Source organism: Onychomys torridus, chromosome 4, assembly GCF_903995425.1.
Source record: "Onychomys torridus chromosome 4, mOncTor1.1, whole genome shotgun sequence".
Classification (NCBI taxonomy): Eukaryota; Metazoa; Chordata; class Mammalia; order Rodentia; family Cricetidae; genus Onychomys; species Onychomys torridus.
Genome location: NC_050446.1, coordinates 65,146,209 through 65,165,946, shown reverse-complemented (window position 1 = coordinate 65,165,946; position 19,738 = coordinate 65,146,209). Strand labels below are relative to the sequence as shown.

The 19,738-nt window shown below is 36.2% G+C and overlaps 2 protein-coding genes across 2 annotated transcripts; both read left to right on the top strand.

Annotated features, from left to right (window-relative positions):
• The first annotated feature begins 859 nt into the window (after positions 1-859).
• On the top strand, positions 860-1,777 carry LOC118582384 (olfactory receptor 4A15-like). Its single transcript, XM_036185229.1, has one exon. The coding sequence runs from the start codon at positions 860-862 to the stop codon at positions 1,775-1,777; it is 918 nt and encodes a 305-aa protein (XP_036041122.1).
• Positions 1,778-12,483: 10,706 nt separating this feature from the next.
• On the top strand, positions 12,484-13,431 carry LOC118582412 (olfactory receptor 4A16-like). Its single transcript, XM_036185271.1, has one exon. The coding sequence runs from the start codon at positions 12,484-12,486 to the stop codon at positions 13,429-13,431; it is 948 nt and encodes a 315-aa protein (XP_036041164.1).
• The last annotated feature ends 6,307 nt before the right edge of the window (positions 13,432-19,738 follow it).

Below are 19,738 nucleotides of genomic sequence, written 5' to 3'. Positions count from 1 at the left end.
TTATTACCATTTGTTTTACTATTTTTTTGCTTCCTCTGATCATAAATAAATGCAAAATGTGTGTTTACATTCCATAACTTTAATTTCTTTGGAACAGATTTAAAGGATACAGCTGGTGAGATGGTAAGTACTTGTATTTTCTCATTCAATATATATTGCTAAATTGTGTCTAAAATATAAAATTTCATTGCACTTCCAAGTACAAAACTATCATTTTCAACTACACAAGTAATTTGTTGTTGATTTGATAGGTATAGACTCATGTATGATTTTTATTTTTCTACTTTTGAATTTCAGCATCTTATTGTGTTTTTCATTTTCTACTAATGTGTGAATTTTAGCATCCTACAATGTTTTCATATATTTGTATTTATTTTTTACTTGCTCTTTAAATATTAAAGTTTTTAATTTAAAATCTTTTTATTATATTTTGATTTTTTGACATTATGATAACCTTATATTGTTGTTTTTATTTTCTTGCAAGCTTTTATTCCTTTTATATATTAACTTGTCTTAATTTTACATTATATCTTTAATCTATATTATTTTGTTTTTTCTTATTGTACTTGTTTTATTTCTGATTTTATCAGCCACTAGGTAGTGTGAAAGCTAGTTGTGACAACTCATTTATTTCACAATATTTTCATTTCCCTCATATGTCTCTTCTAATTTGCCTGTAACATCACTGAGTTTGGAGACTGCTATTTGTGTTATCTATACGTTCAGGAATAAAATAAACCAAGATCTCTATTTTCTTATTTTCAGAATGAATAAACAATATTTAAAAATTTCATGAAGTCATTGATATAATTTCAAATAATTTGTTTGACTCCTAATATAAAAATATACAGAAGGATATATGGAACAAAGAAACAATGTGACTGAATTTGTTCTCTTGGGCCTCACTCAGAGTCCTGAAGGCCAGAAAATATTATTTGTTGTGTTCTTGGTCATCTACATTGTGACAATGGCAGGCAACCTGCTCATTGTTGTGACTGTTGTGGTCAGCCCAAGTTTAGATGCCCCCATGTATTTCTTTCTTGGCTATTTATCATTTATGGATGCTGTTTATTCAACTACAGTTACACCAAATATGTTTATTGACTTACTGTATGAGAAGAAAACTATTTCCTTCCAAGCTTGCATGACCCAGCTTTTTATCGGACATTTATTTGGTGGTGCTGAGATTTTACTCTTGGTTGTCATGGCCTATGACCGGTATGTGGCCATCTGCAAACCCTTGCATTATCTGACCATCATGAACCAACGTGTGTGTGTTCTGCTGTTGGTGGTAGCCTGGGTTGGAGGTTTTGTACATGCTGTAGTCCAGCTTCTCTTTGTACATAACCTTCCTTTCTGTGGCCCTAATGTCATTGACCACTTCATCTGTGACATGTACCCCTTATTAAAACTGGCCTGCACAGACACATATGTTATTGGCCTCACAGTTGTTGCCAACGATGGGGCAATCTGTGTGGTCATCTTTTTGCTGTTGCTCATTTCTTATGGGGTCATTCTTCACTCTCTGAAGAATCTCAGCCAGGAAGGGAGGCGCAAAGCCTTATCCACCTGCGGCTCTCACATCACTGTGGTAGTCCTCTTTTTTATTCCGTGTATTTTTATGTATGTGAGACCTCCTTCTACATTACCCATTGATAAATCATTGACTGTATTTTACACTGTTATCACCCCAATGTTGAATCCCCTCATATATACTCTGAGAAATGCAGAGATGAAAAGTGCTATGAAGAAACTTTGGACAAGAAAAAGGAAATGAAGTGAGAGAAATGTCGTAAAATGATGGCTGCTGAGAAATGGAGTTAATCTTCTCTAGCGACTGTTACATGAACAAACATCCAATCTCAAGTAGCCACTTCTAGACAACATATACACAAGCAACACTAAATGGACTCAGCAAGTTGTTTTTATAGATAAATAAATATATAAATTAAATAAATAAATAAATGTAATGTACATATGAACAATAATAATTAAACAAAAAGAGTCCATGAATTGTTTTGAGAGAGTGAGGTGACATGGATGGAGTTCAGTGGAGGAAAGGGATGGGGGAAAATTATGTAAATAACAATACTCATGAATGAAATTCTCAAAAAGTATAAGTAATAACATTTTAAAATAAGGAAACAAATGGTGAAAAATAATGTCATAGATTACTCCTACACACAATATAGAAATCCAGAGGTAAGCCAGATGATTATTTTACAACACTAAGTTTCTCCTTGATGTTAATAACTATGTTTAGTGAAAACAATTATTAAGTGATTTCTTCCCAGGAATGACATGCATTTTTAAGATTTTCTGAATTTGTAGAAAATGCACATTAAGTTTGGGTAACAAAATAGTTTATACAAACTAAAGATTTTTATGGCATAATTAGTACTGTAATTTTATTTTATTTAATGGAAATATTTCTTTTGTGTTTCTTCAATAATTTAATTGATTTTGAGAGCTAAGGAAGCTTATTATCAATTTTGAGGAATTAAGAAATAACATGTAGCAACCCCGCTCATTCTTTACCTCATAAAATATTGATAGCATATTAATATTAAAAATATAAACTTTAGATTTGTGTTTGAAAGAGACTTTATTTATATAGTTCCATAGAAGTTACCTAGCATATTACTTTTAAATATAGAAAATATTACTGTTTTAATATTAATGACAAAATGGCATATACAAAGGTTTATACAAAAAATCTAAACAAATAACAATTGAAAAATTATATGAGCCCATCTGGTGGATGCTATGTTTGCGGCTATTTTTTCATAATAATAAAAACAACCCATTAATTTTCTTAGCTTAGAATACCATACTATTTTTCAATGTCTGTCTCCTTATGAACTCATGGCACTTTGACATAGAATAGCTGCTGCCTTCCATGGGTAAAAATATCACAAGCCACAGTCAAAGAGTTACAGCAGTACAGCCCAGAGTTCTACAGCAAGTGATTTAGAAAATGCCATAGTCAAGAAAGCTGTTAGGAAAATATGATTGAGAGAAAGAAAGCAGTGAATCTTTTCATATTCTTCCAGGTACCATTGTGATATTTTGTTTGTGATCTAACAAATAAAGCTTGCCTGAAGATCAGAGAGTGGAGCTAAGTCAGAAGTCAGCCACAGAGGCCAGGCAACTGTGGCACACACCTTTAATCCTAACACTCGGGAGGCAAAGGCAGACAGATCTCTGTGAGTTCCAGGCCACCCTGGGCTATACAAGATTTATCCAGTCTGAAAAAAAAAAAAAAAACAGAGCTAGGCAGTGGTTACACACACCTTTGATCCTAGTACTTGGCATCTCACACCTTTAATCCCAGCACTAGGAAGGTAGAGAATGGAAATGATATGGCTGGACGGCAAGAGGAATATAAAGTGGGTAGAGACAGGAGCTCACTTCTTTTCAGGCCAAGGAGTAGGCAAGGTAAGAGGCGGTGGCTGTGACTTGCTTTTTTTGTCTCTCTTGATCTTTCAGCATTTACCTCTATATCTGACTCTGGGTTTTTATTATTAAGACCAATTAGGATTCGTGCTGCATACAATGCTTTACTTCTGAAGATCAATCAGCCTCTAGGGATGCTGTTTCCATAGAACTCTAGCCTAATCTTCCTGCCCTGAGTGATACACTGCTAAATACTGCCATGGGTATCCTCACAGCTCACTAATAGGTAGCCAAAGTGGTTCAAGCATTAAGAGGGGCAAGTAGATATGACTCCCCGACCCAACCCAGAAGCTATTTCCAATAGATAACAGCTTGCTAACGAAAAATCAGTTTTCTCCAATAGAATCTCATTTGGCATATTAACAACACTTACAGTTAGGTAGTGTCAATTTCTACCATGGCAGCAGCCCGCCACTGCTGTCAAAGCAGTTATATCATCACCTGTGGCCAGGTAACTTTCTACCACCAGCTGTGTGACATGTGCACTCCTTAAAAGTGCCTACCAGGCACAGCTCGTTCTTTTTGTCTCTTCTTTCCTCTTTTGCCTCTTGCTCCTCTCTTGCCTCTTTTCTTCCTTTATCTCTGTCTGTCTGCCTGCCTCTCCCATATATCCACTCTAACATGGCCTTTCTCTCCTCCCACCCCTCCAAAAATCCTCTTGCACTAAGTGTTGTGTGTGGCATGTTTGTTTAGTGGCATACCTTGGCAGGGCCTGACTAAAGGTACCCACTTTGCTTTCTTTTTTATTTATCATTGAATGTAGGCTTTCTATGATCAGCAGTAGATGGCCAACAAACACAAAATGAACTCAATGTATCTTTGTAGAGTTTTTATCTCACATTTATTTATTTTTGTCTTACTGGTTTGTGTCTGTGTGTTTCTTGTCTTTTTAAATTTTATTTCATTTTTTGACTGTTTTCTAAAAAGAGAGGGAAAGGGTGGGTAATTGGATGTAGTTGGGTAGGTGAGGAGGTGCTAAGGATCAGGGAGGAATTGGAGGAGGGGAAAACAGTGTTCAGAATATATTGTATAAATGTATAAAAAAGATGTCAGGTAGATGCCCATCTTACATCTAACAGCCATTCATTATCTATGTTTATTGAGCTGAACAGAAAGTTTTTAATTTTCTCACTCATACAGCTTGCCACATTGGCTGATTTCGCACATTGGTCTTCCTTTTATAAAGTGCATTGGTTTCTCTGAGGGGCTCTAACGGGCCCAAGCATGGCAAACATGGCTCTGGTAGGCCTTGCCTTTCACCCATTCCCTCTCTCGTGCTAAACCTGTTAGATTACATTCCTAAAGCTATCCACCAAGGTTTATTCCTTTATTTGGCCATTTTCTGAGGCTGATTACCAAGGTCCAGCTATCTAAACATGGTCCAGTAATCAAAAATCCCCATTTGGCCTTAATTGACATACCCAATTATAACTTACCAACCTATGCCAGCTCATTCTAACACAGACCTCCCCTTTCCCCCCAACTTAAAATTTACACCACCAAAGCTATTTGCTGCTGTTTCTTCCTGATTAAGGTTCAGCTACCTTGTCTTTTTGCCTTGCTTAATAATGGATGCCTTTGTGTTTGGAAATTGGTGTTTAGGTGTGGTCTGTGTCCACCCAGGGTCCAAAAGGAGCACCTAGAAGTTTTCAGTTTTCAGGTGCTTTCATCCTCCATATCCTATGACTCTGTGTTCTCATTTTCAATAAAGTTGCTAATTAAAAGCATTAAAAATTCTTCTGTACTTAAAAAAAAAAAACAAAAAAACAAGAGTAGGCTTCCAATAAGAAGGTTCTACCATTTCTTCTAAAGAAAACTAGCCAAAAGATGAACAAATCCCAGACCAGACAAGCAAGGAGTATGAAAATCATGGCAATGTGACTACTTCAAAGGACAGTGATTCCTTATCTTCTAAAGTAAAAGAGACTGAAATAGGTAAAATGCCAGAGAAAGATTTTTAAAAATCATGTAAAATTATCAATAACCTGAAAACAGACAAAAATAATCAAATGACTTTATCTAGGGCATAGGGAAAAGAGTTGACAATGAAGAAAATATCAGCAAAATGGGCGACAAAATCAACACAGGGCAAGTTCACAAGGGAACAAAAACCATGAAAAACAGCAAAAATATTTGAAATGAAAAACTAAATAAGTCACATGAAAAACATAGAGAAAGCATGACAAATAGTCCTCACCAAGCAGAAGAATATCATGCACGGAGGATGAGGCTGAGAGAATGCCTCATTCAGACGTTTATGAAGAAGATAAAAGGGGCACCCTATTTTCAAGAGTGATGCGGTAAAGTCAAAATTCCTAACCATACAACTGCAGCTGAGATAAAGGCCTATAAACCCAGCAATGGCACAGCAGATGCTTTCTGAAAATTTATTCATTTATGTTTTCTTTTCAGCTTAAAATTTTTGGAGAATTTCATACATGAGTGTTGGATTTCTGTCATCCCCATCCAACTTCTCCCATTCTCCCTGTCCATTGCCAAGCTCATTACTGTTAGTTTCTGCTGTGGCAGCTGCCTGCTTTGGCCACTGAGGCAGTTACAACTTCACCTGCAGATATGTGCCTTTCCTCTTTAGCTCTGCAACACCTGTACCCTTTAAAGGTGCCAGTCTGTCACAGCCCCCTCTTCTCTTGCCTTTCTTGCTGCTTGTCTCTCTTCTTGCCCATCCTGTCTGTTTGTGTGTCTGTCTACCCTCTTGCCTATCTCATGTCACCATAGCTTTTCACTCTTGTTCTTTCACTCTCTTCCTCCCCTGTCCTCCAATAAACCTTTTGCACTAACTCTGTTGCCTGTGGTGTGTTTGCTTAGTGTCATAGCATACCTTGGCAGGGTCCACTGAAAGGTACTCACTTTGCCTTTTTATAAATTCTTTCAACTATCTCCTCTTCTTTAAGTGTTAAAATTTTACATATATACATATATATGCAAACAAACCCACCAAGTAAGTCCATTTAGCAATATTTATTTTTTCATATGTCCACAGCTGACCATTTGGAATTGGACATTTTACATTGGAGGTTGTTTCCGGAAGAAACTGAATTTCCTTCTCAGCCACCATTGACCACTTGAAGCTCTTCATCTAGGGATGGGTCTTTGTAGAATTTCTCTTATCTACATTGGCATGATAACTGGTGCTGTCATTACACAGGTTTGTTCAGGCAACCAGAGTTCAGTTTTCATGGTTGAAAATTCCCTCTCATGTCTAGTGAACCTATCTAGCATTAAGCATCCTGGTCTTATGGCTCTTATCTTTCTGATGCATTTTCCATGAATTCTTTGAGCCTTGTGTTGTACATCTATTGGTTGAGGTTGGCATACTAAACTCACTTAATCAACTTTAAAGATTTGCAGAGCTCTCATAGTCTCTACCTGGTGCAAAATGGAGCCTCTTTGATGACGGGTTAGAGCTACACTAATCTGTGAGTATATGAGTAAGTGTTTAGAATATAGTTAGAGGCTACAGTAGTTTAGGAAAATGGTATTAGTAAGTTCTCCTCGAGGGTCTCTCACCTCACCAGTCATGTGTAGTTGGGTAGGTTTTTTACAGTACCTTTAATTCCCTCCCATTGATCAGTCCTTAATTCCAATTAGACAGCTGTTGCTTGCCCCTAAGACAGAAGTGCCACTATACCACCAATAGGGATATCTTGCCAGGACAGTCATTGCTTTGTTTCATAGACTTTACATCTTGGTAGGATTACTGGTTGGCTGCTTTTCTCCCTTGACAGCTTGCATAGCACCTTCCAATATGATGAGAGCCCATCCACAGAGATGAGGCTTCCAGGCCTGTTTCCAGTTAAATTCCCCCAAGTCAGCTGTCTAAAGTATGCAGTGTCTTCAGCAATAGCATATTACTTTCAAGTTCTGAAAGCAGCTAAGGGAAATGGCAATAGTTCATATATTATTTTAAAAATATTTGTTTTGCTTATGTTGCTTGATTTTTGGTATTCATATTATGCCTTTCTAATCTGTCATTAAATCCAAGTGGTGAGCTCTTCATTTCTATTAATACATATTTTAGAATTTAAATTTACAAAATGAAATTTAATTTCTACTTAGCAATTTACAGATTTCTATTGTTTAAGTTCACTTGTACATGGTTCTCTTCTTATTATCTTCATCATCTATACATGTTTTCCTTACTCTTGTCTTTCAGTCACACTTTGTCTTCCCATCCCTTCCCTTTTTTGGTTTGTTTGAGTGTCAGATCTATTGTATAAAAATATTATACAGACAATTTAAGCTTGTCTACAGAGTCCACTTCTTTGCAGAAAATGAATTTATTTTGTTGTCTTTCACATCAACAGCCTCATAGCTCATTGGCCCTGTTGTTGTGGAAAGTCTTTGACTGCGTTTCACTAGGTCTCCTTATTCTTCTTTTAATATTAGGTACTGAGAAATGTTTCTTTTTACTTCATAGGTGACAAACACATAATCTCTTCCTGTTATACTGGAGTGGTACCAGATCTGAATTACAGAGAATTACCATGAATCTGGCATATTTGGAGGAAATACATTATGCTAATACTCAGCACATATTTTACTTAATGAAGCAAGCACATTCCAATTTTGACTTGCTGTAGGCATAATATGGTTACAAACACTCACTTCACTCAGATTAAAAAGAGCATTAATAATTTCTTGAATTCAGGTTGGAGAGACCTAGGTAATTGCATCCATGAAATAATTTCATCAAATGATCAGTTCTTTTGAAAACTGTCAGTTTTCAATTTGTCAGAAAAATGAGATAAACCCAACTCCAAATATTTTTTGTGTCTTCCAACTACATTTCTTCAGGTCTATATATTAGCTCATCATTTTGCAGTGATGCAATGATCATGATGACTTTATACCTTGATAATTTTTACAGAATTAAATCTGTTTAATGTGTTTTTCACCATTTACTAAGTGGAGTGGCAACATTATTTAGTGTTTGTCTTAGAGGAAATTCATATAATCTTTGGGATTGCTAGTTTTATTTCATTTGTTTGGTAAGTTGAAAAGAACAACTTATAATGAAGCTTTTTTATGGGTATTTATGACACAAAAATCCAGTGTCTATCAAAGGACATTATAACTTTTCACTGGAGGTGACAGAGAGCCTAGGGAAAAGAACAGCAATGGAAGCCTTTTAGATACTGTTCATGTATTGAAAAATAATTCTGTTTTCCCTGTACTCACATTATTGTTCAATTATTAATTTCATAGAATCCTGAAATGAAATAAAATGATTGACACCATGAATATCTCTACAAATTCCTCTGACACAGATTCAGATCTTAACTGAATCCTACAGTCTAACAGTGCAGAACTTATACTGGCTGTCTTCTGAAGAGCTAGAGTGCCAGCTGCAGAAGTCTGAAGTTCTGTGTTCTCTGGCTTTGTACTCAGAGCTCCTTGGTTGGAATGAGTCTTACAGAGTAATGCCATGCTGTGCTTTGGTGTTGGAAGGAAAATGGGCATGCTCTCTCCTTCAGAATGTTCTAAATATTAGTGGCCTTACTAAACATTTGATAATTTACAACTCATGTTTTATCAATCACTGCAGATAATATTTTTTTTCTTTTCATAGTATAGGTTCTTTACATTACTGAGAAATCAGATCCTGTATCTTGGCAGAGTCTCTTTCCTCCAGGGACTTGACTAGGGAAGAAACCTCTTTGGAAGAGATTGCTAAATTTGAATTTGTTCCAAAAATTCTAAGAAATAGCTCTATGGTGACCGAGTAGTCTCTTGACTTTAAACCAGTGATGATGTCAATGCCATAGCCTGTACCTACATATATAAATGGAGGCATTGTTCTTCAGGTGGAATGGCCCAAGGGCATTGTGAGAACTCCATTCCATCCAAGCTAAAGGATGCCTTAGTTGGGCTCCAGTCTTTGGCCTAGCACGCTCTCTTGTTATATCTATGACTGCTCCCAGAAGTTTGTGTAAGATTTAATTTCCTGATGAAACTGTGGAGATGTACAAGTAGTTTTTTTTTTTTTAATTTTTAAGGAAGAAGAAGTATTTCCTAGGAAGATGATGCTTGAGAAGAATTTATAATTCTGCTTAACCTGTGGAAAATTTTCCATCATCTTCTTATCTAAGAAATTAAATTGAAGCTTTGCTTGGCAAACAGAGGGCCTAAAATTTAGGTAGTTAAATGTAAACACATCAATTGTGAATCCTCACAGCACAGTTAATTTTTTGTTGTTTCACAAGAAATGATTAATGGAAAAAATGTGTGTTTTTTAAAACATTGCTTAATTTTGTGTTTGTGTATATGAGCTACCAAATAATAGCCCAGGTCAGGTTGATTTCCACTAACAGACCAAATTTTACACAGAAATAAAAAATATATCTTTATTCCTTCACGAAGTTATGTTTCCTATCAGGTAAGAATTTCTACCTACAGCTATATTGTATATGTTGATTTTAAATGATTTTACAATATGGGCATTTACACTTTGATACCTCTCTAAAAGACTGACTTAATGAGAAGCAGGTATAAAAATACTTAAACTGTCATCAGTTGTGGTGATTTCTAGAACTACACATAAACTATTCATGTATTTTATTATCACATCATAGCTACTAGAGAGATCTAACTACCTGAATGGAAGAAGCATTAGTTTTATAGACCCAGGGCAAGACCAAAAATACATACTTATGAAACCACTGAGAATGAATGCTAGATGCAAATCCCTGTGATATCTTGAAATACAACTAATAGCTAAAAGACCATATATTCTCCTGGGGGCAACTGAATTTAATAACAAATCTACCAAAACATAGACATTAATTAGAAAATATCAGTCTGTTTTAGTATTATATTTGACAGGTATTTATTTTCTGTATTGACAACAACAAATGGTCTATAAATACATATGTATAAATATGTCAAACATACAGCAAATGAACCAATCAGCTTAGTACCTTATATTTTTCTTTATGAGATTTTTTATTTTGCACAATATATTTGCATGTAATTTGTTTTAGATATATGAATTATAAAAATTATACATCTTAACCACCATGCTACAATATAAAAGATTCAATTTCTGTCATTACCTTGAGGGTTATATGAAGTTTTATAAATAACCTGAGCAAACATTTTAGCATGTATTCAGAAACAAATTCATGGTCAAAACTGCTGTTAACTAGACAGATTAAAATTATTATCATAAAATACTAGTGTGGTATTTTTGTGATTATATATTTTATTTTGAGAAAAATATTTTTTCTTTATATTTGATATTATAATTACAACATTTCTGCCTTCCTTAATTTTCTCCCCCTAGACCTTTCCAATACCCCTCCTTGCTCTTTGAGAAAAATATATTCTTAATAATCTGTATTAATTTTTAAAAAGATATTAAAGCTATAATTTGGAATCATGTTGACATTATTCTTCATTTTTGTGGCAAAAATATTTGACAATTGACACAATAAAATAGAGTTCAAATACTAATTTTTACTTTGGTATGTAAATAACTACATAATTATATAATAATCATGTACTCCATTTACCAAAACTAGAACTGAAGTTTAAGAAGAAATAGATAAACATCAACTAGTCTATAACTCAAGGAGGACTGAAAATAAGAATAAGTTCACAGTTTTGTGTTATGCAACAGGTGTGCCTTTGTTGGTCTGTTTCTTTAATGATAGATCTGTTAAATAAGATGAAGCAGTAATGTGAATGAGACATGTAGAAGGTATATCATGCCTACCACTTAGTGAAATAACAGAGTATCTCTGGCTCCTACTTTATGTATAGCTTACCCTAGGAATTAATTTTCTTATTTTGTTTGTAGTCTTTCTTGTGTTAGGCTTGTCACTCTAGGCTACAATTCTTGTGTGTCTCTCTGTGTGTGTCTGTGTGTCTACATAGTGTGCACATCTCTCTTCACATCCCTTTCCTACTATCTGTGTGTGAAGTCCACTTACTTGTTTCTCTTTAAAATAGGTACATATTATACTTTATATATGTCTAATAGATATAAGTCTAACTTAAATCTGAAAATTAGTCCATAGGTAACAGGTATAATGTTTTTATATCCTGGTTTATATTTGTAATTATTAAATTGATAGAGATTTTATTATTAATTCTAATTCAGTTTCACAATAAAACTATCAGGAATACTAGAGACACATTTTATTAATTTAGATTTTGCTAGAGTTTAGCAGTGCTTAGGTTACTCTACATTTACATAAACAGAAGTTGGTGGTGTCATATTTCCCTTGTGAAAATCATGAAACTAATGCACAGAGAGATTAGTTTATTTGTTGTTGCTTATACAGGTAGTGAGAGAATCTGGAAGTATAGCAGGCACTCTATAGATCCTGAGTCCATGCTATTCATTGCTGTACTATTTTACCTGGGTTCTTTGTACACATGACTGGGAAATGCAGAGTTGTTATTTGGTCACTGCAGTTATCACATCCCTGTACTGCTAGATGGCATTTTCAAGTAATAGCAACTAATTTGGATTACTAATTTGGATAACTAAAATGAATTCTCATTTGATAATAAGATATAAGAAAGAATACAAAGTCAATGAGAGAAAGAGCCAGGGCCATAATACCAGCAGTGTAGATTGTTTGGAAAGGAAGGATTCTGATATCATGTAGTGCAGTCTTCTTATTTCTAATTGTGCAAATGGAAACATATTAATATTTACACTTTGATAGTGACTCAAGCCCATGACTTTTCACATTGAGCCTAAATTTTTCCCTTGGCTAAGCTGATTTTTGGAATCTACACACATAAATTGTATTTTCAGTATCCTCCTATATGTAAATGTTACATTTAAGGAAATTATACATGTAAAATATGACTTCATTATATGTTAAAACCACACTCCTCTATTTACTACATATCTCTTCAATTTATATTTTTATCAGTTTCAGTATCACTGAATATATGCTTAAGAACAGAATAAATTTGTGTTTTTTTTTATGCTATCATTGCAGACCCTGTTCTCCTGAGCTTTTCATTGAGACACAATCCACATATATTTAAATGGGACAGAGAAACAATGTCACAGAATTTATCCTTCTGGGTCTCACTCAGGATCCAACTGGACAAAAAGCATTGTTTGTCATGTTTTTACTCATCTACATTGTGACAATGGTGGGCAACCTGCTCATCGTGGGGACGGTGGTTGCCAGCCCCTCCTTGGACTCCCCGATGTACTTCTTCCTTGCTTATCTGTCAGTCATGGATGCTGTTTATTCCACTTCCACGTCACCAAAGTTGATTATGGACTTACTCTCTGACAAAAAGACTATCTCATTCACAGCTTGCATGGGCCAACTCTTTACTGAGCACTTATTTGGTGGTGCTGAGGTCTTCCTCCTTGTGGTGATGGCCTATGATCGCTATGTGGCCATCTGTAAGCCCCTTCACTATTTGACCATCATGAATCGGCAGATTTGCATCCTTCTGTTGGTGATAGCTTGGGTTGGCGGGTTTGCCCACTCTGTGGTTCAACTTATTTTTGTGTCTAATCTCCCTTTTTGTGGACCCAATGTCATTGATCACTTCATCTGTGACATGTACCCACTACTGAGACTGGCATGTAGTGACACTTACTTCATTGGTCTTACTGTTGTTGCCAATGGTGGAGCAATCTGTATGATCATTTTTGTCCTTCTCCTAATCTCCTATGCATTCATCCTGAACTCTCTCAAAAGCTACAGCCAGGAAGGGAGAAGGAAAGCCCTGTCCACCTGTGGCTCTCACATCACTGTGGTCGTACTGTTTTTTGTCCCGTGCATTTTCATTTATGTTAGACCAGTGTCTAACTTTCCCATAGATAAATCAATAAGTGTGGTTTTTACAGTTATTACTCCCATGTTGAATCCATTAATATATACCCTGAGAAATTCAGAGATGAAAAATGCTATGCAAAAACTCTGGTGTAAAAAAGTCACTACAGGTAGAATAAGAGTGCATTCCCCACATTGAGCACTTGTGTTACAATTCCTAGTTAATAAACAGGCAGTAGACTTTAACAAACAATTCTGTTGTCTACTTATTCCCTACTTGGTTCATACCTATATTTTTGTATAGCACCTTAAAAAAGTAACTTTTTTTTTTAAATTTTAGAATGACAGAAGATTATGGAAAATTTTAAAAATAGTTGTATTTATATAAGTACAGATATAAAACTATGCTGTCCTTGAAAATGTTTTAATTGTATTCAATTTACATCAAAATTAAACCCACAAGAAAGTATGTTTTCTACTTTAAGTTTGAAAAACAAGTTTCAACAAGAATGATACCAACAAACGTGCTAACCTGGATAGGAAAAGCCCATGAGGCCTCAACCCTACAAAAAGAACTATAGGCAACTGAGTAAAGCTAAAAGCTGGAGAGATAGAGCTCCCCAGGTGAGCCTGTCTCAATTGGTTGTCCAGAGCTAGACAGACAGCCCTGAAAACATACATCCAAGTAACATTATGTAGCCTGAGCAGGTTACATTTAGGAATATAGATGTATATACAAATATATACACATGATGACAATTAATGAAAGAAAAGAGGCCATCCTTGATGGAAAGAGGGGAGGAATCAATGCAAGAGTTTGGAGGAAGAAAAGGGAAGAGAGAAATGAAATGAAATTGAAATCTCAAAAATAATTCAAAAAACAAAGAAAAGAAAAACCAATGTCATTCATTTTAATACAAAAGCAATTTACCTAAAATTCACATTAAATTTTCTAAGTAGTCAGGAAGTGGAAAGAGTTGGAGGAGAGAAAAGAATATTATCAAAACATATAGTATGAAAAAATATTTTAAAAATAAATTTAAATAGTAATTTTAGGAGAGATCAGGCATGTCATGTTTAGGGTTTTGAAAAGAATGTGTAAGTTAAAGTGTTTAGCCTTGGACACCTACTTATGAACAACACTAATTGTACTCAGGAGGTGTATATCTATATCTATATATCACTAAAAATTAAAATAGATGCCATAAAGTTGGGATGGAGCATGGGAGGAGTTTGAGGGACAATGGAGGAATGGGAATGAGAAAATACAGTGTCCATGTATGAATATCTCAAAATACAATACAATTTTTACAAAGAGCAATTTAAAAGCAAATGCTTATGTTACATGATTAATTTTCAGAAATGCATTATTCATCTGAAGATTGCTCCATTTGGGTATCATTATCTCTGCATTTTCAGATCATAATTTTTGGATAATACACATAACATTGCATTTCAGCATAAACATGAATAGTATAAAGTGTCTTGGCCCTGGACTCAAGGCTAACGTGTGAGGTGTAGGCAAGAGGGAAGTACTGGAAGTCTTTAAGCACTGTTCATCTGTTGAAACTAGTTGTTACTTTTTTTGATAACAGTTATATTATTAACACTGGGCTGAAATTAAGAGGAAAAAATTACAACTCCCCCAGACATAGGTTTTAGACTTGATCACACACAAGACAAAGCAAAACAAAACAAAACAAAACAAAACAAAACAAAACAAACAAACAAACAAAAAACTGTGTTCAAATAAAATTGAAGAATTGTGGTTGTTTGTGTTTGTAAGAACTAAAATGGCAATTATGGAATTATAACAGATTTACAATTCTCAAATCTCTCTGTGGCTTAGAGCTCCTTTGTTTTTAATTGATTGGGGGGGCATTGAGGGGATACTGCAGGGGTAAGAGGAGGGACCGGGAGGTAAGCGGGATTGGGATGCATGATGAAAAATTTCTAAATAATCAATAAAGAATTACGTTTTAAAATATTTTTTTTACAAAAGGAGTTATTTGTAAGTTTTAAAAAAATGGAATCTAAGAAACTGCAAAGCCCTTAAAACAAGGAACTGCATAGTTCAGATGGCCTCTGCTTCTGATTCTTGGTCAAGTACCTCACAGGGACCTTTTTATGGTCGGGATGGAAGGTCAGCTTGATATCAACAAGCTGCTTTAGAAGAGCCGTAGAGGCCCTGCCCTGCGTGTTTGCACAGAAAGATCTGAGAAAAAAGGCAACGAAAAGTGCTGGCATAGAAAGAACTGGCGAGGGCTGCAATGGCACCATTTGACCCACCATACCTTTTGTCTTATGATGGGAATCTGAGGGACAGGGTTCTAGCACTGTGCTCTTGCAGACACAGAAGAAAAACTGTGTTCTAACATGCCAGAAGAGGGCTCTGCTTCCTCTGGTGTCCACCCTGAAGGAGCACAATGGCGTGGTTTTCTGCAGATGCCAGTGGCAGAATTCAAGCTAAGTGAAGGAGATAGTAACAACAACTGCAAGGTCCTGTCTGTGCCCTTATTTAAAATATCAGTACTCTCATTGCCGTGGATTCTTTTGTTTGCATAAATTTGGATGTTTACAAAGTAAGAAAAAAAAAAAGTCTGTTTCACAAAGGAAGGGAGGCTGTTCCGGTGTGGTTGATTGAGGGAAGTGAAAAGCTTCCTCAACATGGATGGCATGGATTTTTTTCTGTGATATATCAAAATGTTACTTAAGCCTGAAAATATATTCTCACTGGGGAAGGGGAAACCCGAATTAGACAAATGAAGCTAGAAACAAAATAAAATAGGTAGAATATACAAAAATTTTTCATATTTCAAGCCATAAGATATAGATTAAATACGAAAATTTTACTGATCTATATACATAACTCTCATAGCTCTTATAACCTGTGTCCTGATCAAAACCAGAGTGGATAAGAATACACATTGCTAACCTAGGTTATAATACAAGGTGATTGGGCAGAAACCGTCCTCTAGCTTTATGCTTTTCAACTTTATGCCTTCATCTGTCTACAGCTTAAATGACAGACCTCCTGAATGAAATGAAGCAGTAATGTGAAGAAAACATGTTGATGGTGCATCATAGCAGCCTTCTAACAAAATCTTGGACTTCTTCTGCACATGTTCTTTGGTGCTACGAAATTTCTTTGTTGGGGCTGCAACCTGGTGAAGTCACTATGAAAATCAGTGTAGAGAACTCATATAAAGCTAAAATTAAACCTACCATGTTACTCAGTTCTACCACTCCTTGAATTATGCCCATCTGATTCACAATCCAAATCCACATACACTTGCTCAGCTAGGTCTATTGTTACTTTCTTCACAAGAGTGGGACACAGAAATACCCTTAACGTCCTGCAACTGATCTGTGGACCACAAAATTGTGGAACATGTACACTTTTAAATCCTGTTTAGCTGTAAAGAAAAATGAAATCATAAACTTTATAGATAATATGACTGAGTAAGGAAATATCATATTAAGTGAGATGACCCAGACCCAGAAAGATATATGTCACATGTTATCTCCTAACAGAAGCTTCTAGATACAAATCTTCAGTTGTGAGTACAGATACAGATCCTGGAGTAACTTCAGAAACCATGAAGATAAAGGGGACCATTGTCATGGTAGGGAGTTGCAATAGTGAGCAGAATAACAGCATATAAATTATTCAGAGAAATGGGAAAAGGGGAGCTTCTAAGGGAGAGGGAGGGGATGGAAGGAGGAAGAAAAGTGAAATAACTGTAAAGATGCCTGAAAAGTTGTAAGGAATCGTACCATTAACTATTTACCTAAAGAAAAGTCCTATACTACATGTACTTCTATGTATAAATATACATATAGAATTTAAATAAAATTTTATCACTTGCTCTGATGGTGCCCTCACCAAGCACCAAAGACCATCTAATAGAACGACCAATACCAGACATGACAAACCCTGTTTTGAGTTTTTGGTCAGGATTTTTCAATATACTCCCCCAAACATGCAGGCTATTGTCATTTTCTTTGGTTGCCCACCAGAGGTGGATGATAAGTCCTTACTGCTGAAGACACCATACACTTTAGATACAGAGAGAGCCCAGAGGCAGCTGAGCTGGAAGTGATATGAATACCTTCCTCCTGAACACTAGCTTTCATGGTTCCACAGGAACCATACAAGCTTCCAAAGAAGGGGATGCAATCACCAATCCTACCTAGTTATGCTGCCTATGAATCACACCAATGACAAGGCATGATAACCCCCAGGGTGCACTAGTGGCATGCATAACTTGGCAGTAACCAACAGATCTTTAATTGGACTTCAGGCCCACTAAATGAGAGAGAAACCATGCCTGATGCTGAAACATTAGTTAATTACTCAGTGTTAGTAAAGTTATGGTATTTGGGGGAGAAACTAAAACCACCACTTCACTAACCGAACATAAACCTAAACATAGTCTAAACATTTGTCCTTGTACCTTCAGATAAGTGTAGCTATCACTCCTCAGCAAGGAAATTTCCCTTTGCAATAGATGGAGACCATTAAAGAAGATCATACCAGGCTAGAGAGATGGCTCAGTGGTTAAGAGCATCTACAGCTCTTCCAGAGGTCCTGAGTTCAATTCCCAGCAACCACATGGTGGCTCACAACCACTTGTAATGAGATCTAGTGCCCTCTTCTGGCCTACAAGGACACATGCAGGCAGAATACTATGTAAACAATAAATAAATAAATATTTATCATGGTTTGTTATTCCTTGTTCTCCCTTTCTGTTCTTGATACAGCTGGGATCTCCTGCTCTCCTAAGCTTTCTTTCCCTCAAATCTTGCCCTTCATTACTCCCACTGTCTTCCAGGTTGTTCATGTAGATCTCATCCCTTTCTCTGTCATTGGGTGATCCCTGTGTCTTTCCTAGGGTCCCGTTTTCTAGGTAGCCTCCCTGGAGTTGTGTAGCAGTCTAGTCATCTTTGTTTTACATCTAGTATCCTCCTATGAGTGAGTACATACCATGTTTGTTCTTCTGAGTCTGGGTTACCTCACTCAGGATGATTATTTCTAGATCCATCCATTTTCCTGCAAACCTCATGATGTCATTGTTTTTCTCTGCTGAGTAGTACTCCATTGTGTATATGTACCATATTTTCTTTATCCATTCTTCAGTTGAAGGGCATCTAGGTTGTTTCCAGGTTCTGGCTATTAGAAACAATGCTGATATGAATGTAGCTGAGCAAATGCCCTTGTGGTATGATTGAGCATTCCTTGGGTATATGCCCAAGAGTGCTATAGCTGGCTCTTGGGGGAGATTGCAGGAATAGGCAGAGTGCTGGAGAGGTCCCCAGAAATCCACAATGATACATCTTCTGTAGACTGCTGGCAATGGTCGAGAGAAAGCCTGATCTGATCTAGTCTGGTGATCAGATGGCCAAACACCCTAACAGTCATGCTGGAACTCTCATCCAATAACTGATGGAAGTGGATGGAGAGATCCTCAGCCAGGCCCCAGGTGGAGCTGCAGATGTCCAATTGTTGAGAAAAAGGAGGGACTGTAAGAGTGTGAATTGTTGAAACCAAGATTAGAAAAAGCACAGGGACAAAAAGCCAAACGAATGGAAGCACATGAATTATGAACCAAAGGCTGTGGAGCCCCCAGCTGGAGCAGGCCCTCTGGATAAGTAAGACAATTGAATAGCTTGAACTGTTTGGGAGACATCCAGGCTGTGGGACCTGTCCTTAGTGCATGAGCTGGTTGATTGGAACCTGGGGCTTACACAGGGACACTTTGCTCAGCCTGGAAGGAGGGGACTGGACCTGCCTGTACTGAATCCACCAGGTTTAAATGAATCCCCAGGGGAGTCTTGGCCCTGGAAGACATGGGAATGGAGGGGAGGGGTTGGGGGGAAGGAGGGAGGGGGGAGGACAGGGGAACCCATGGCTGATGTGTAAAATTAAAACACAAATATAATAATAAAAAGAAAAAAGAAAGAAAGAGAGGGTCAAAGGTAAAATACAGACCACTGGGAGTTAAAAGGAGCAAGGGAGAAAAAAGGGATGAGGCTGGAAAGGGAAAAGAACTACAAACATTTCATTTGAAAAACTCTGTAATGAAAAAAAAATCTCTACAAACTAATAAACCTAAACATAATGGATAGAGCTTTGTACAGTACAGGTTGCACTCAGTTGCCTTCATAATTTATAAAACAGTAAATTAAGTTGGAAATGAATTTCAAATATCACAGTGAGTTATAGACAATGAAATTGCCTATAGTAAATAAAAAAGTATCTACCACTGAACACATTGATGATATAATATACTATTTATCCAATACAAAGTCTCCTTTGTTAAGTAGGGTAGAGAGGGGGCCACAGGGAAATATATTGTAACTCTGTTTATTGAAGTCCAACTTTTAAAACTACATGTAGAAACAGAATAGTAAGTAATATCTTGAACATTTTAGTGTTTGTGTGCAAGTAAGAGTTTGATTTTTCTTTGTGTGTCCTAAAATTGAGATATTTTACAATCCTCATT

What these genes read in the sequence shown, in the direction of transcription:
- LOC118582384 (XM_036185229.1), top strand. Translation starts at nt 860, where the DNA reads ATGGAACAAAGAAACAATGTGACTGAATTTGTTCTCTTGGGCCTCACT.
- LOC118582412 (XM_036185271.1), top strand. Translation starts at nt 12,484, where the DNA reads ATGGGACAGAGAAACAATGTCACAGAATTTATCCTTCTGGGTCTCACT.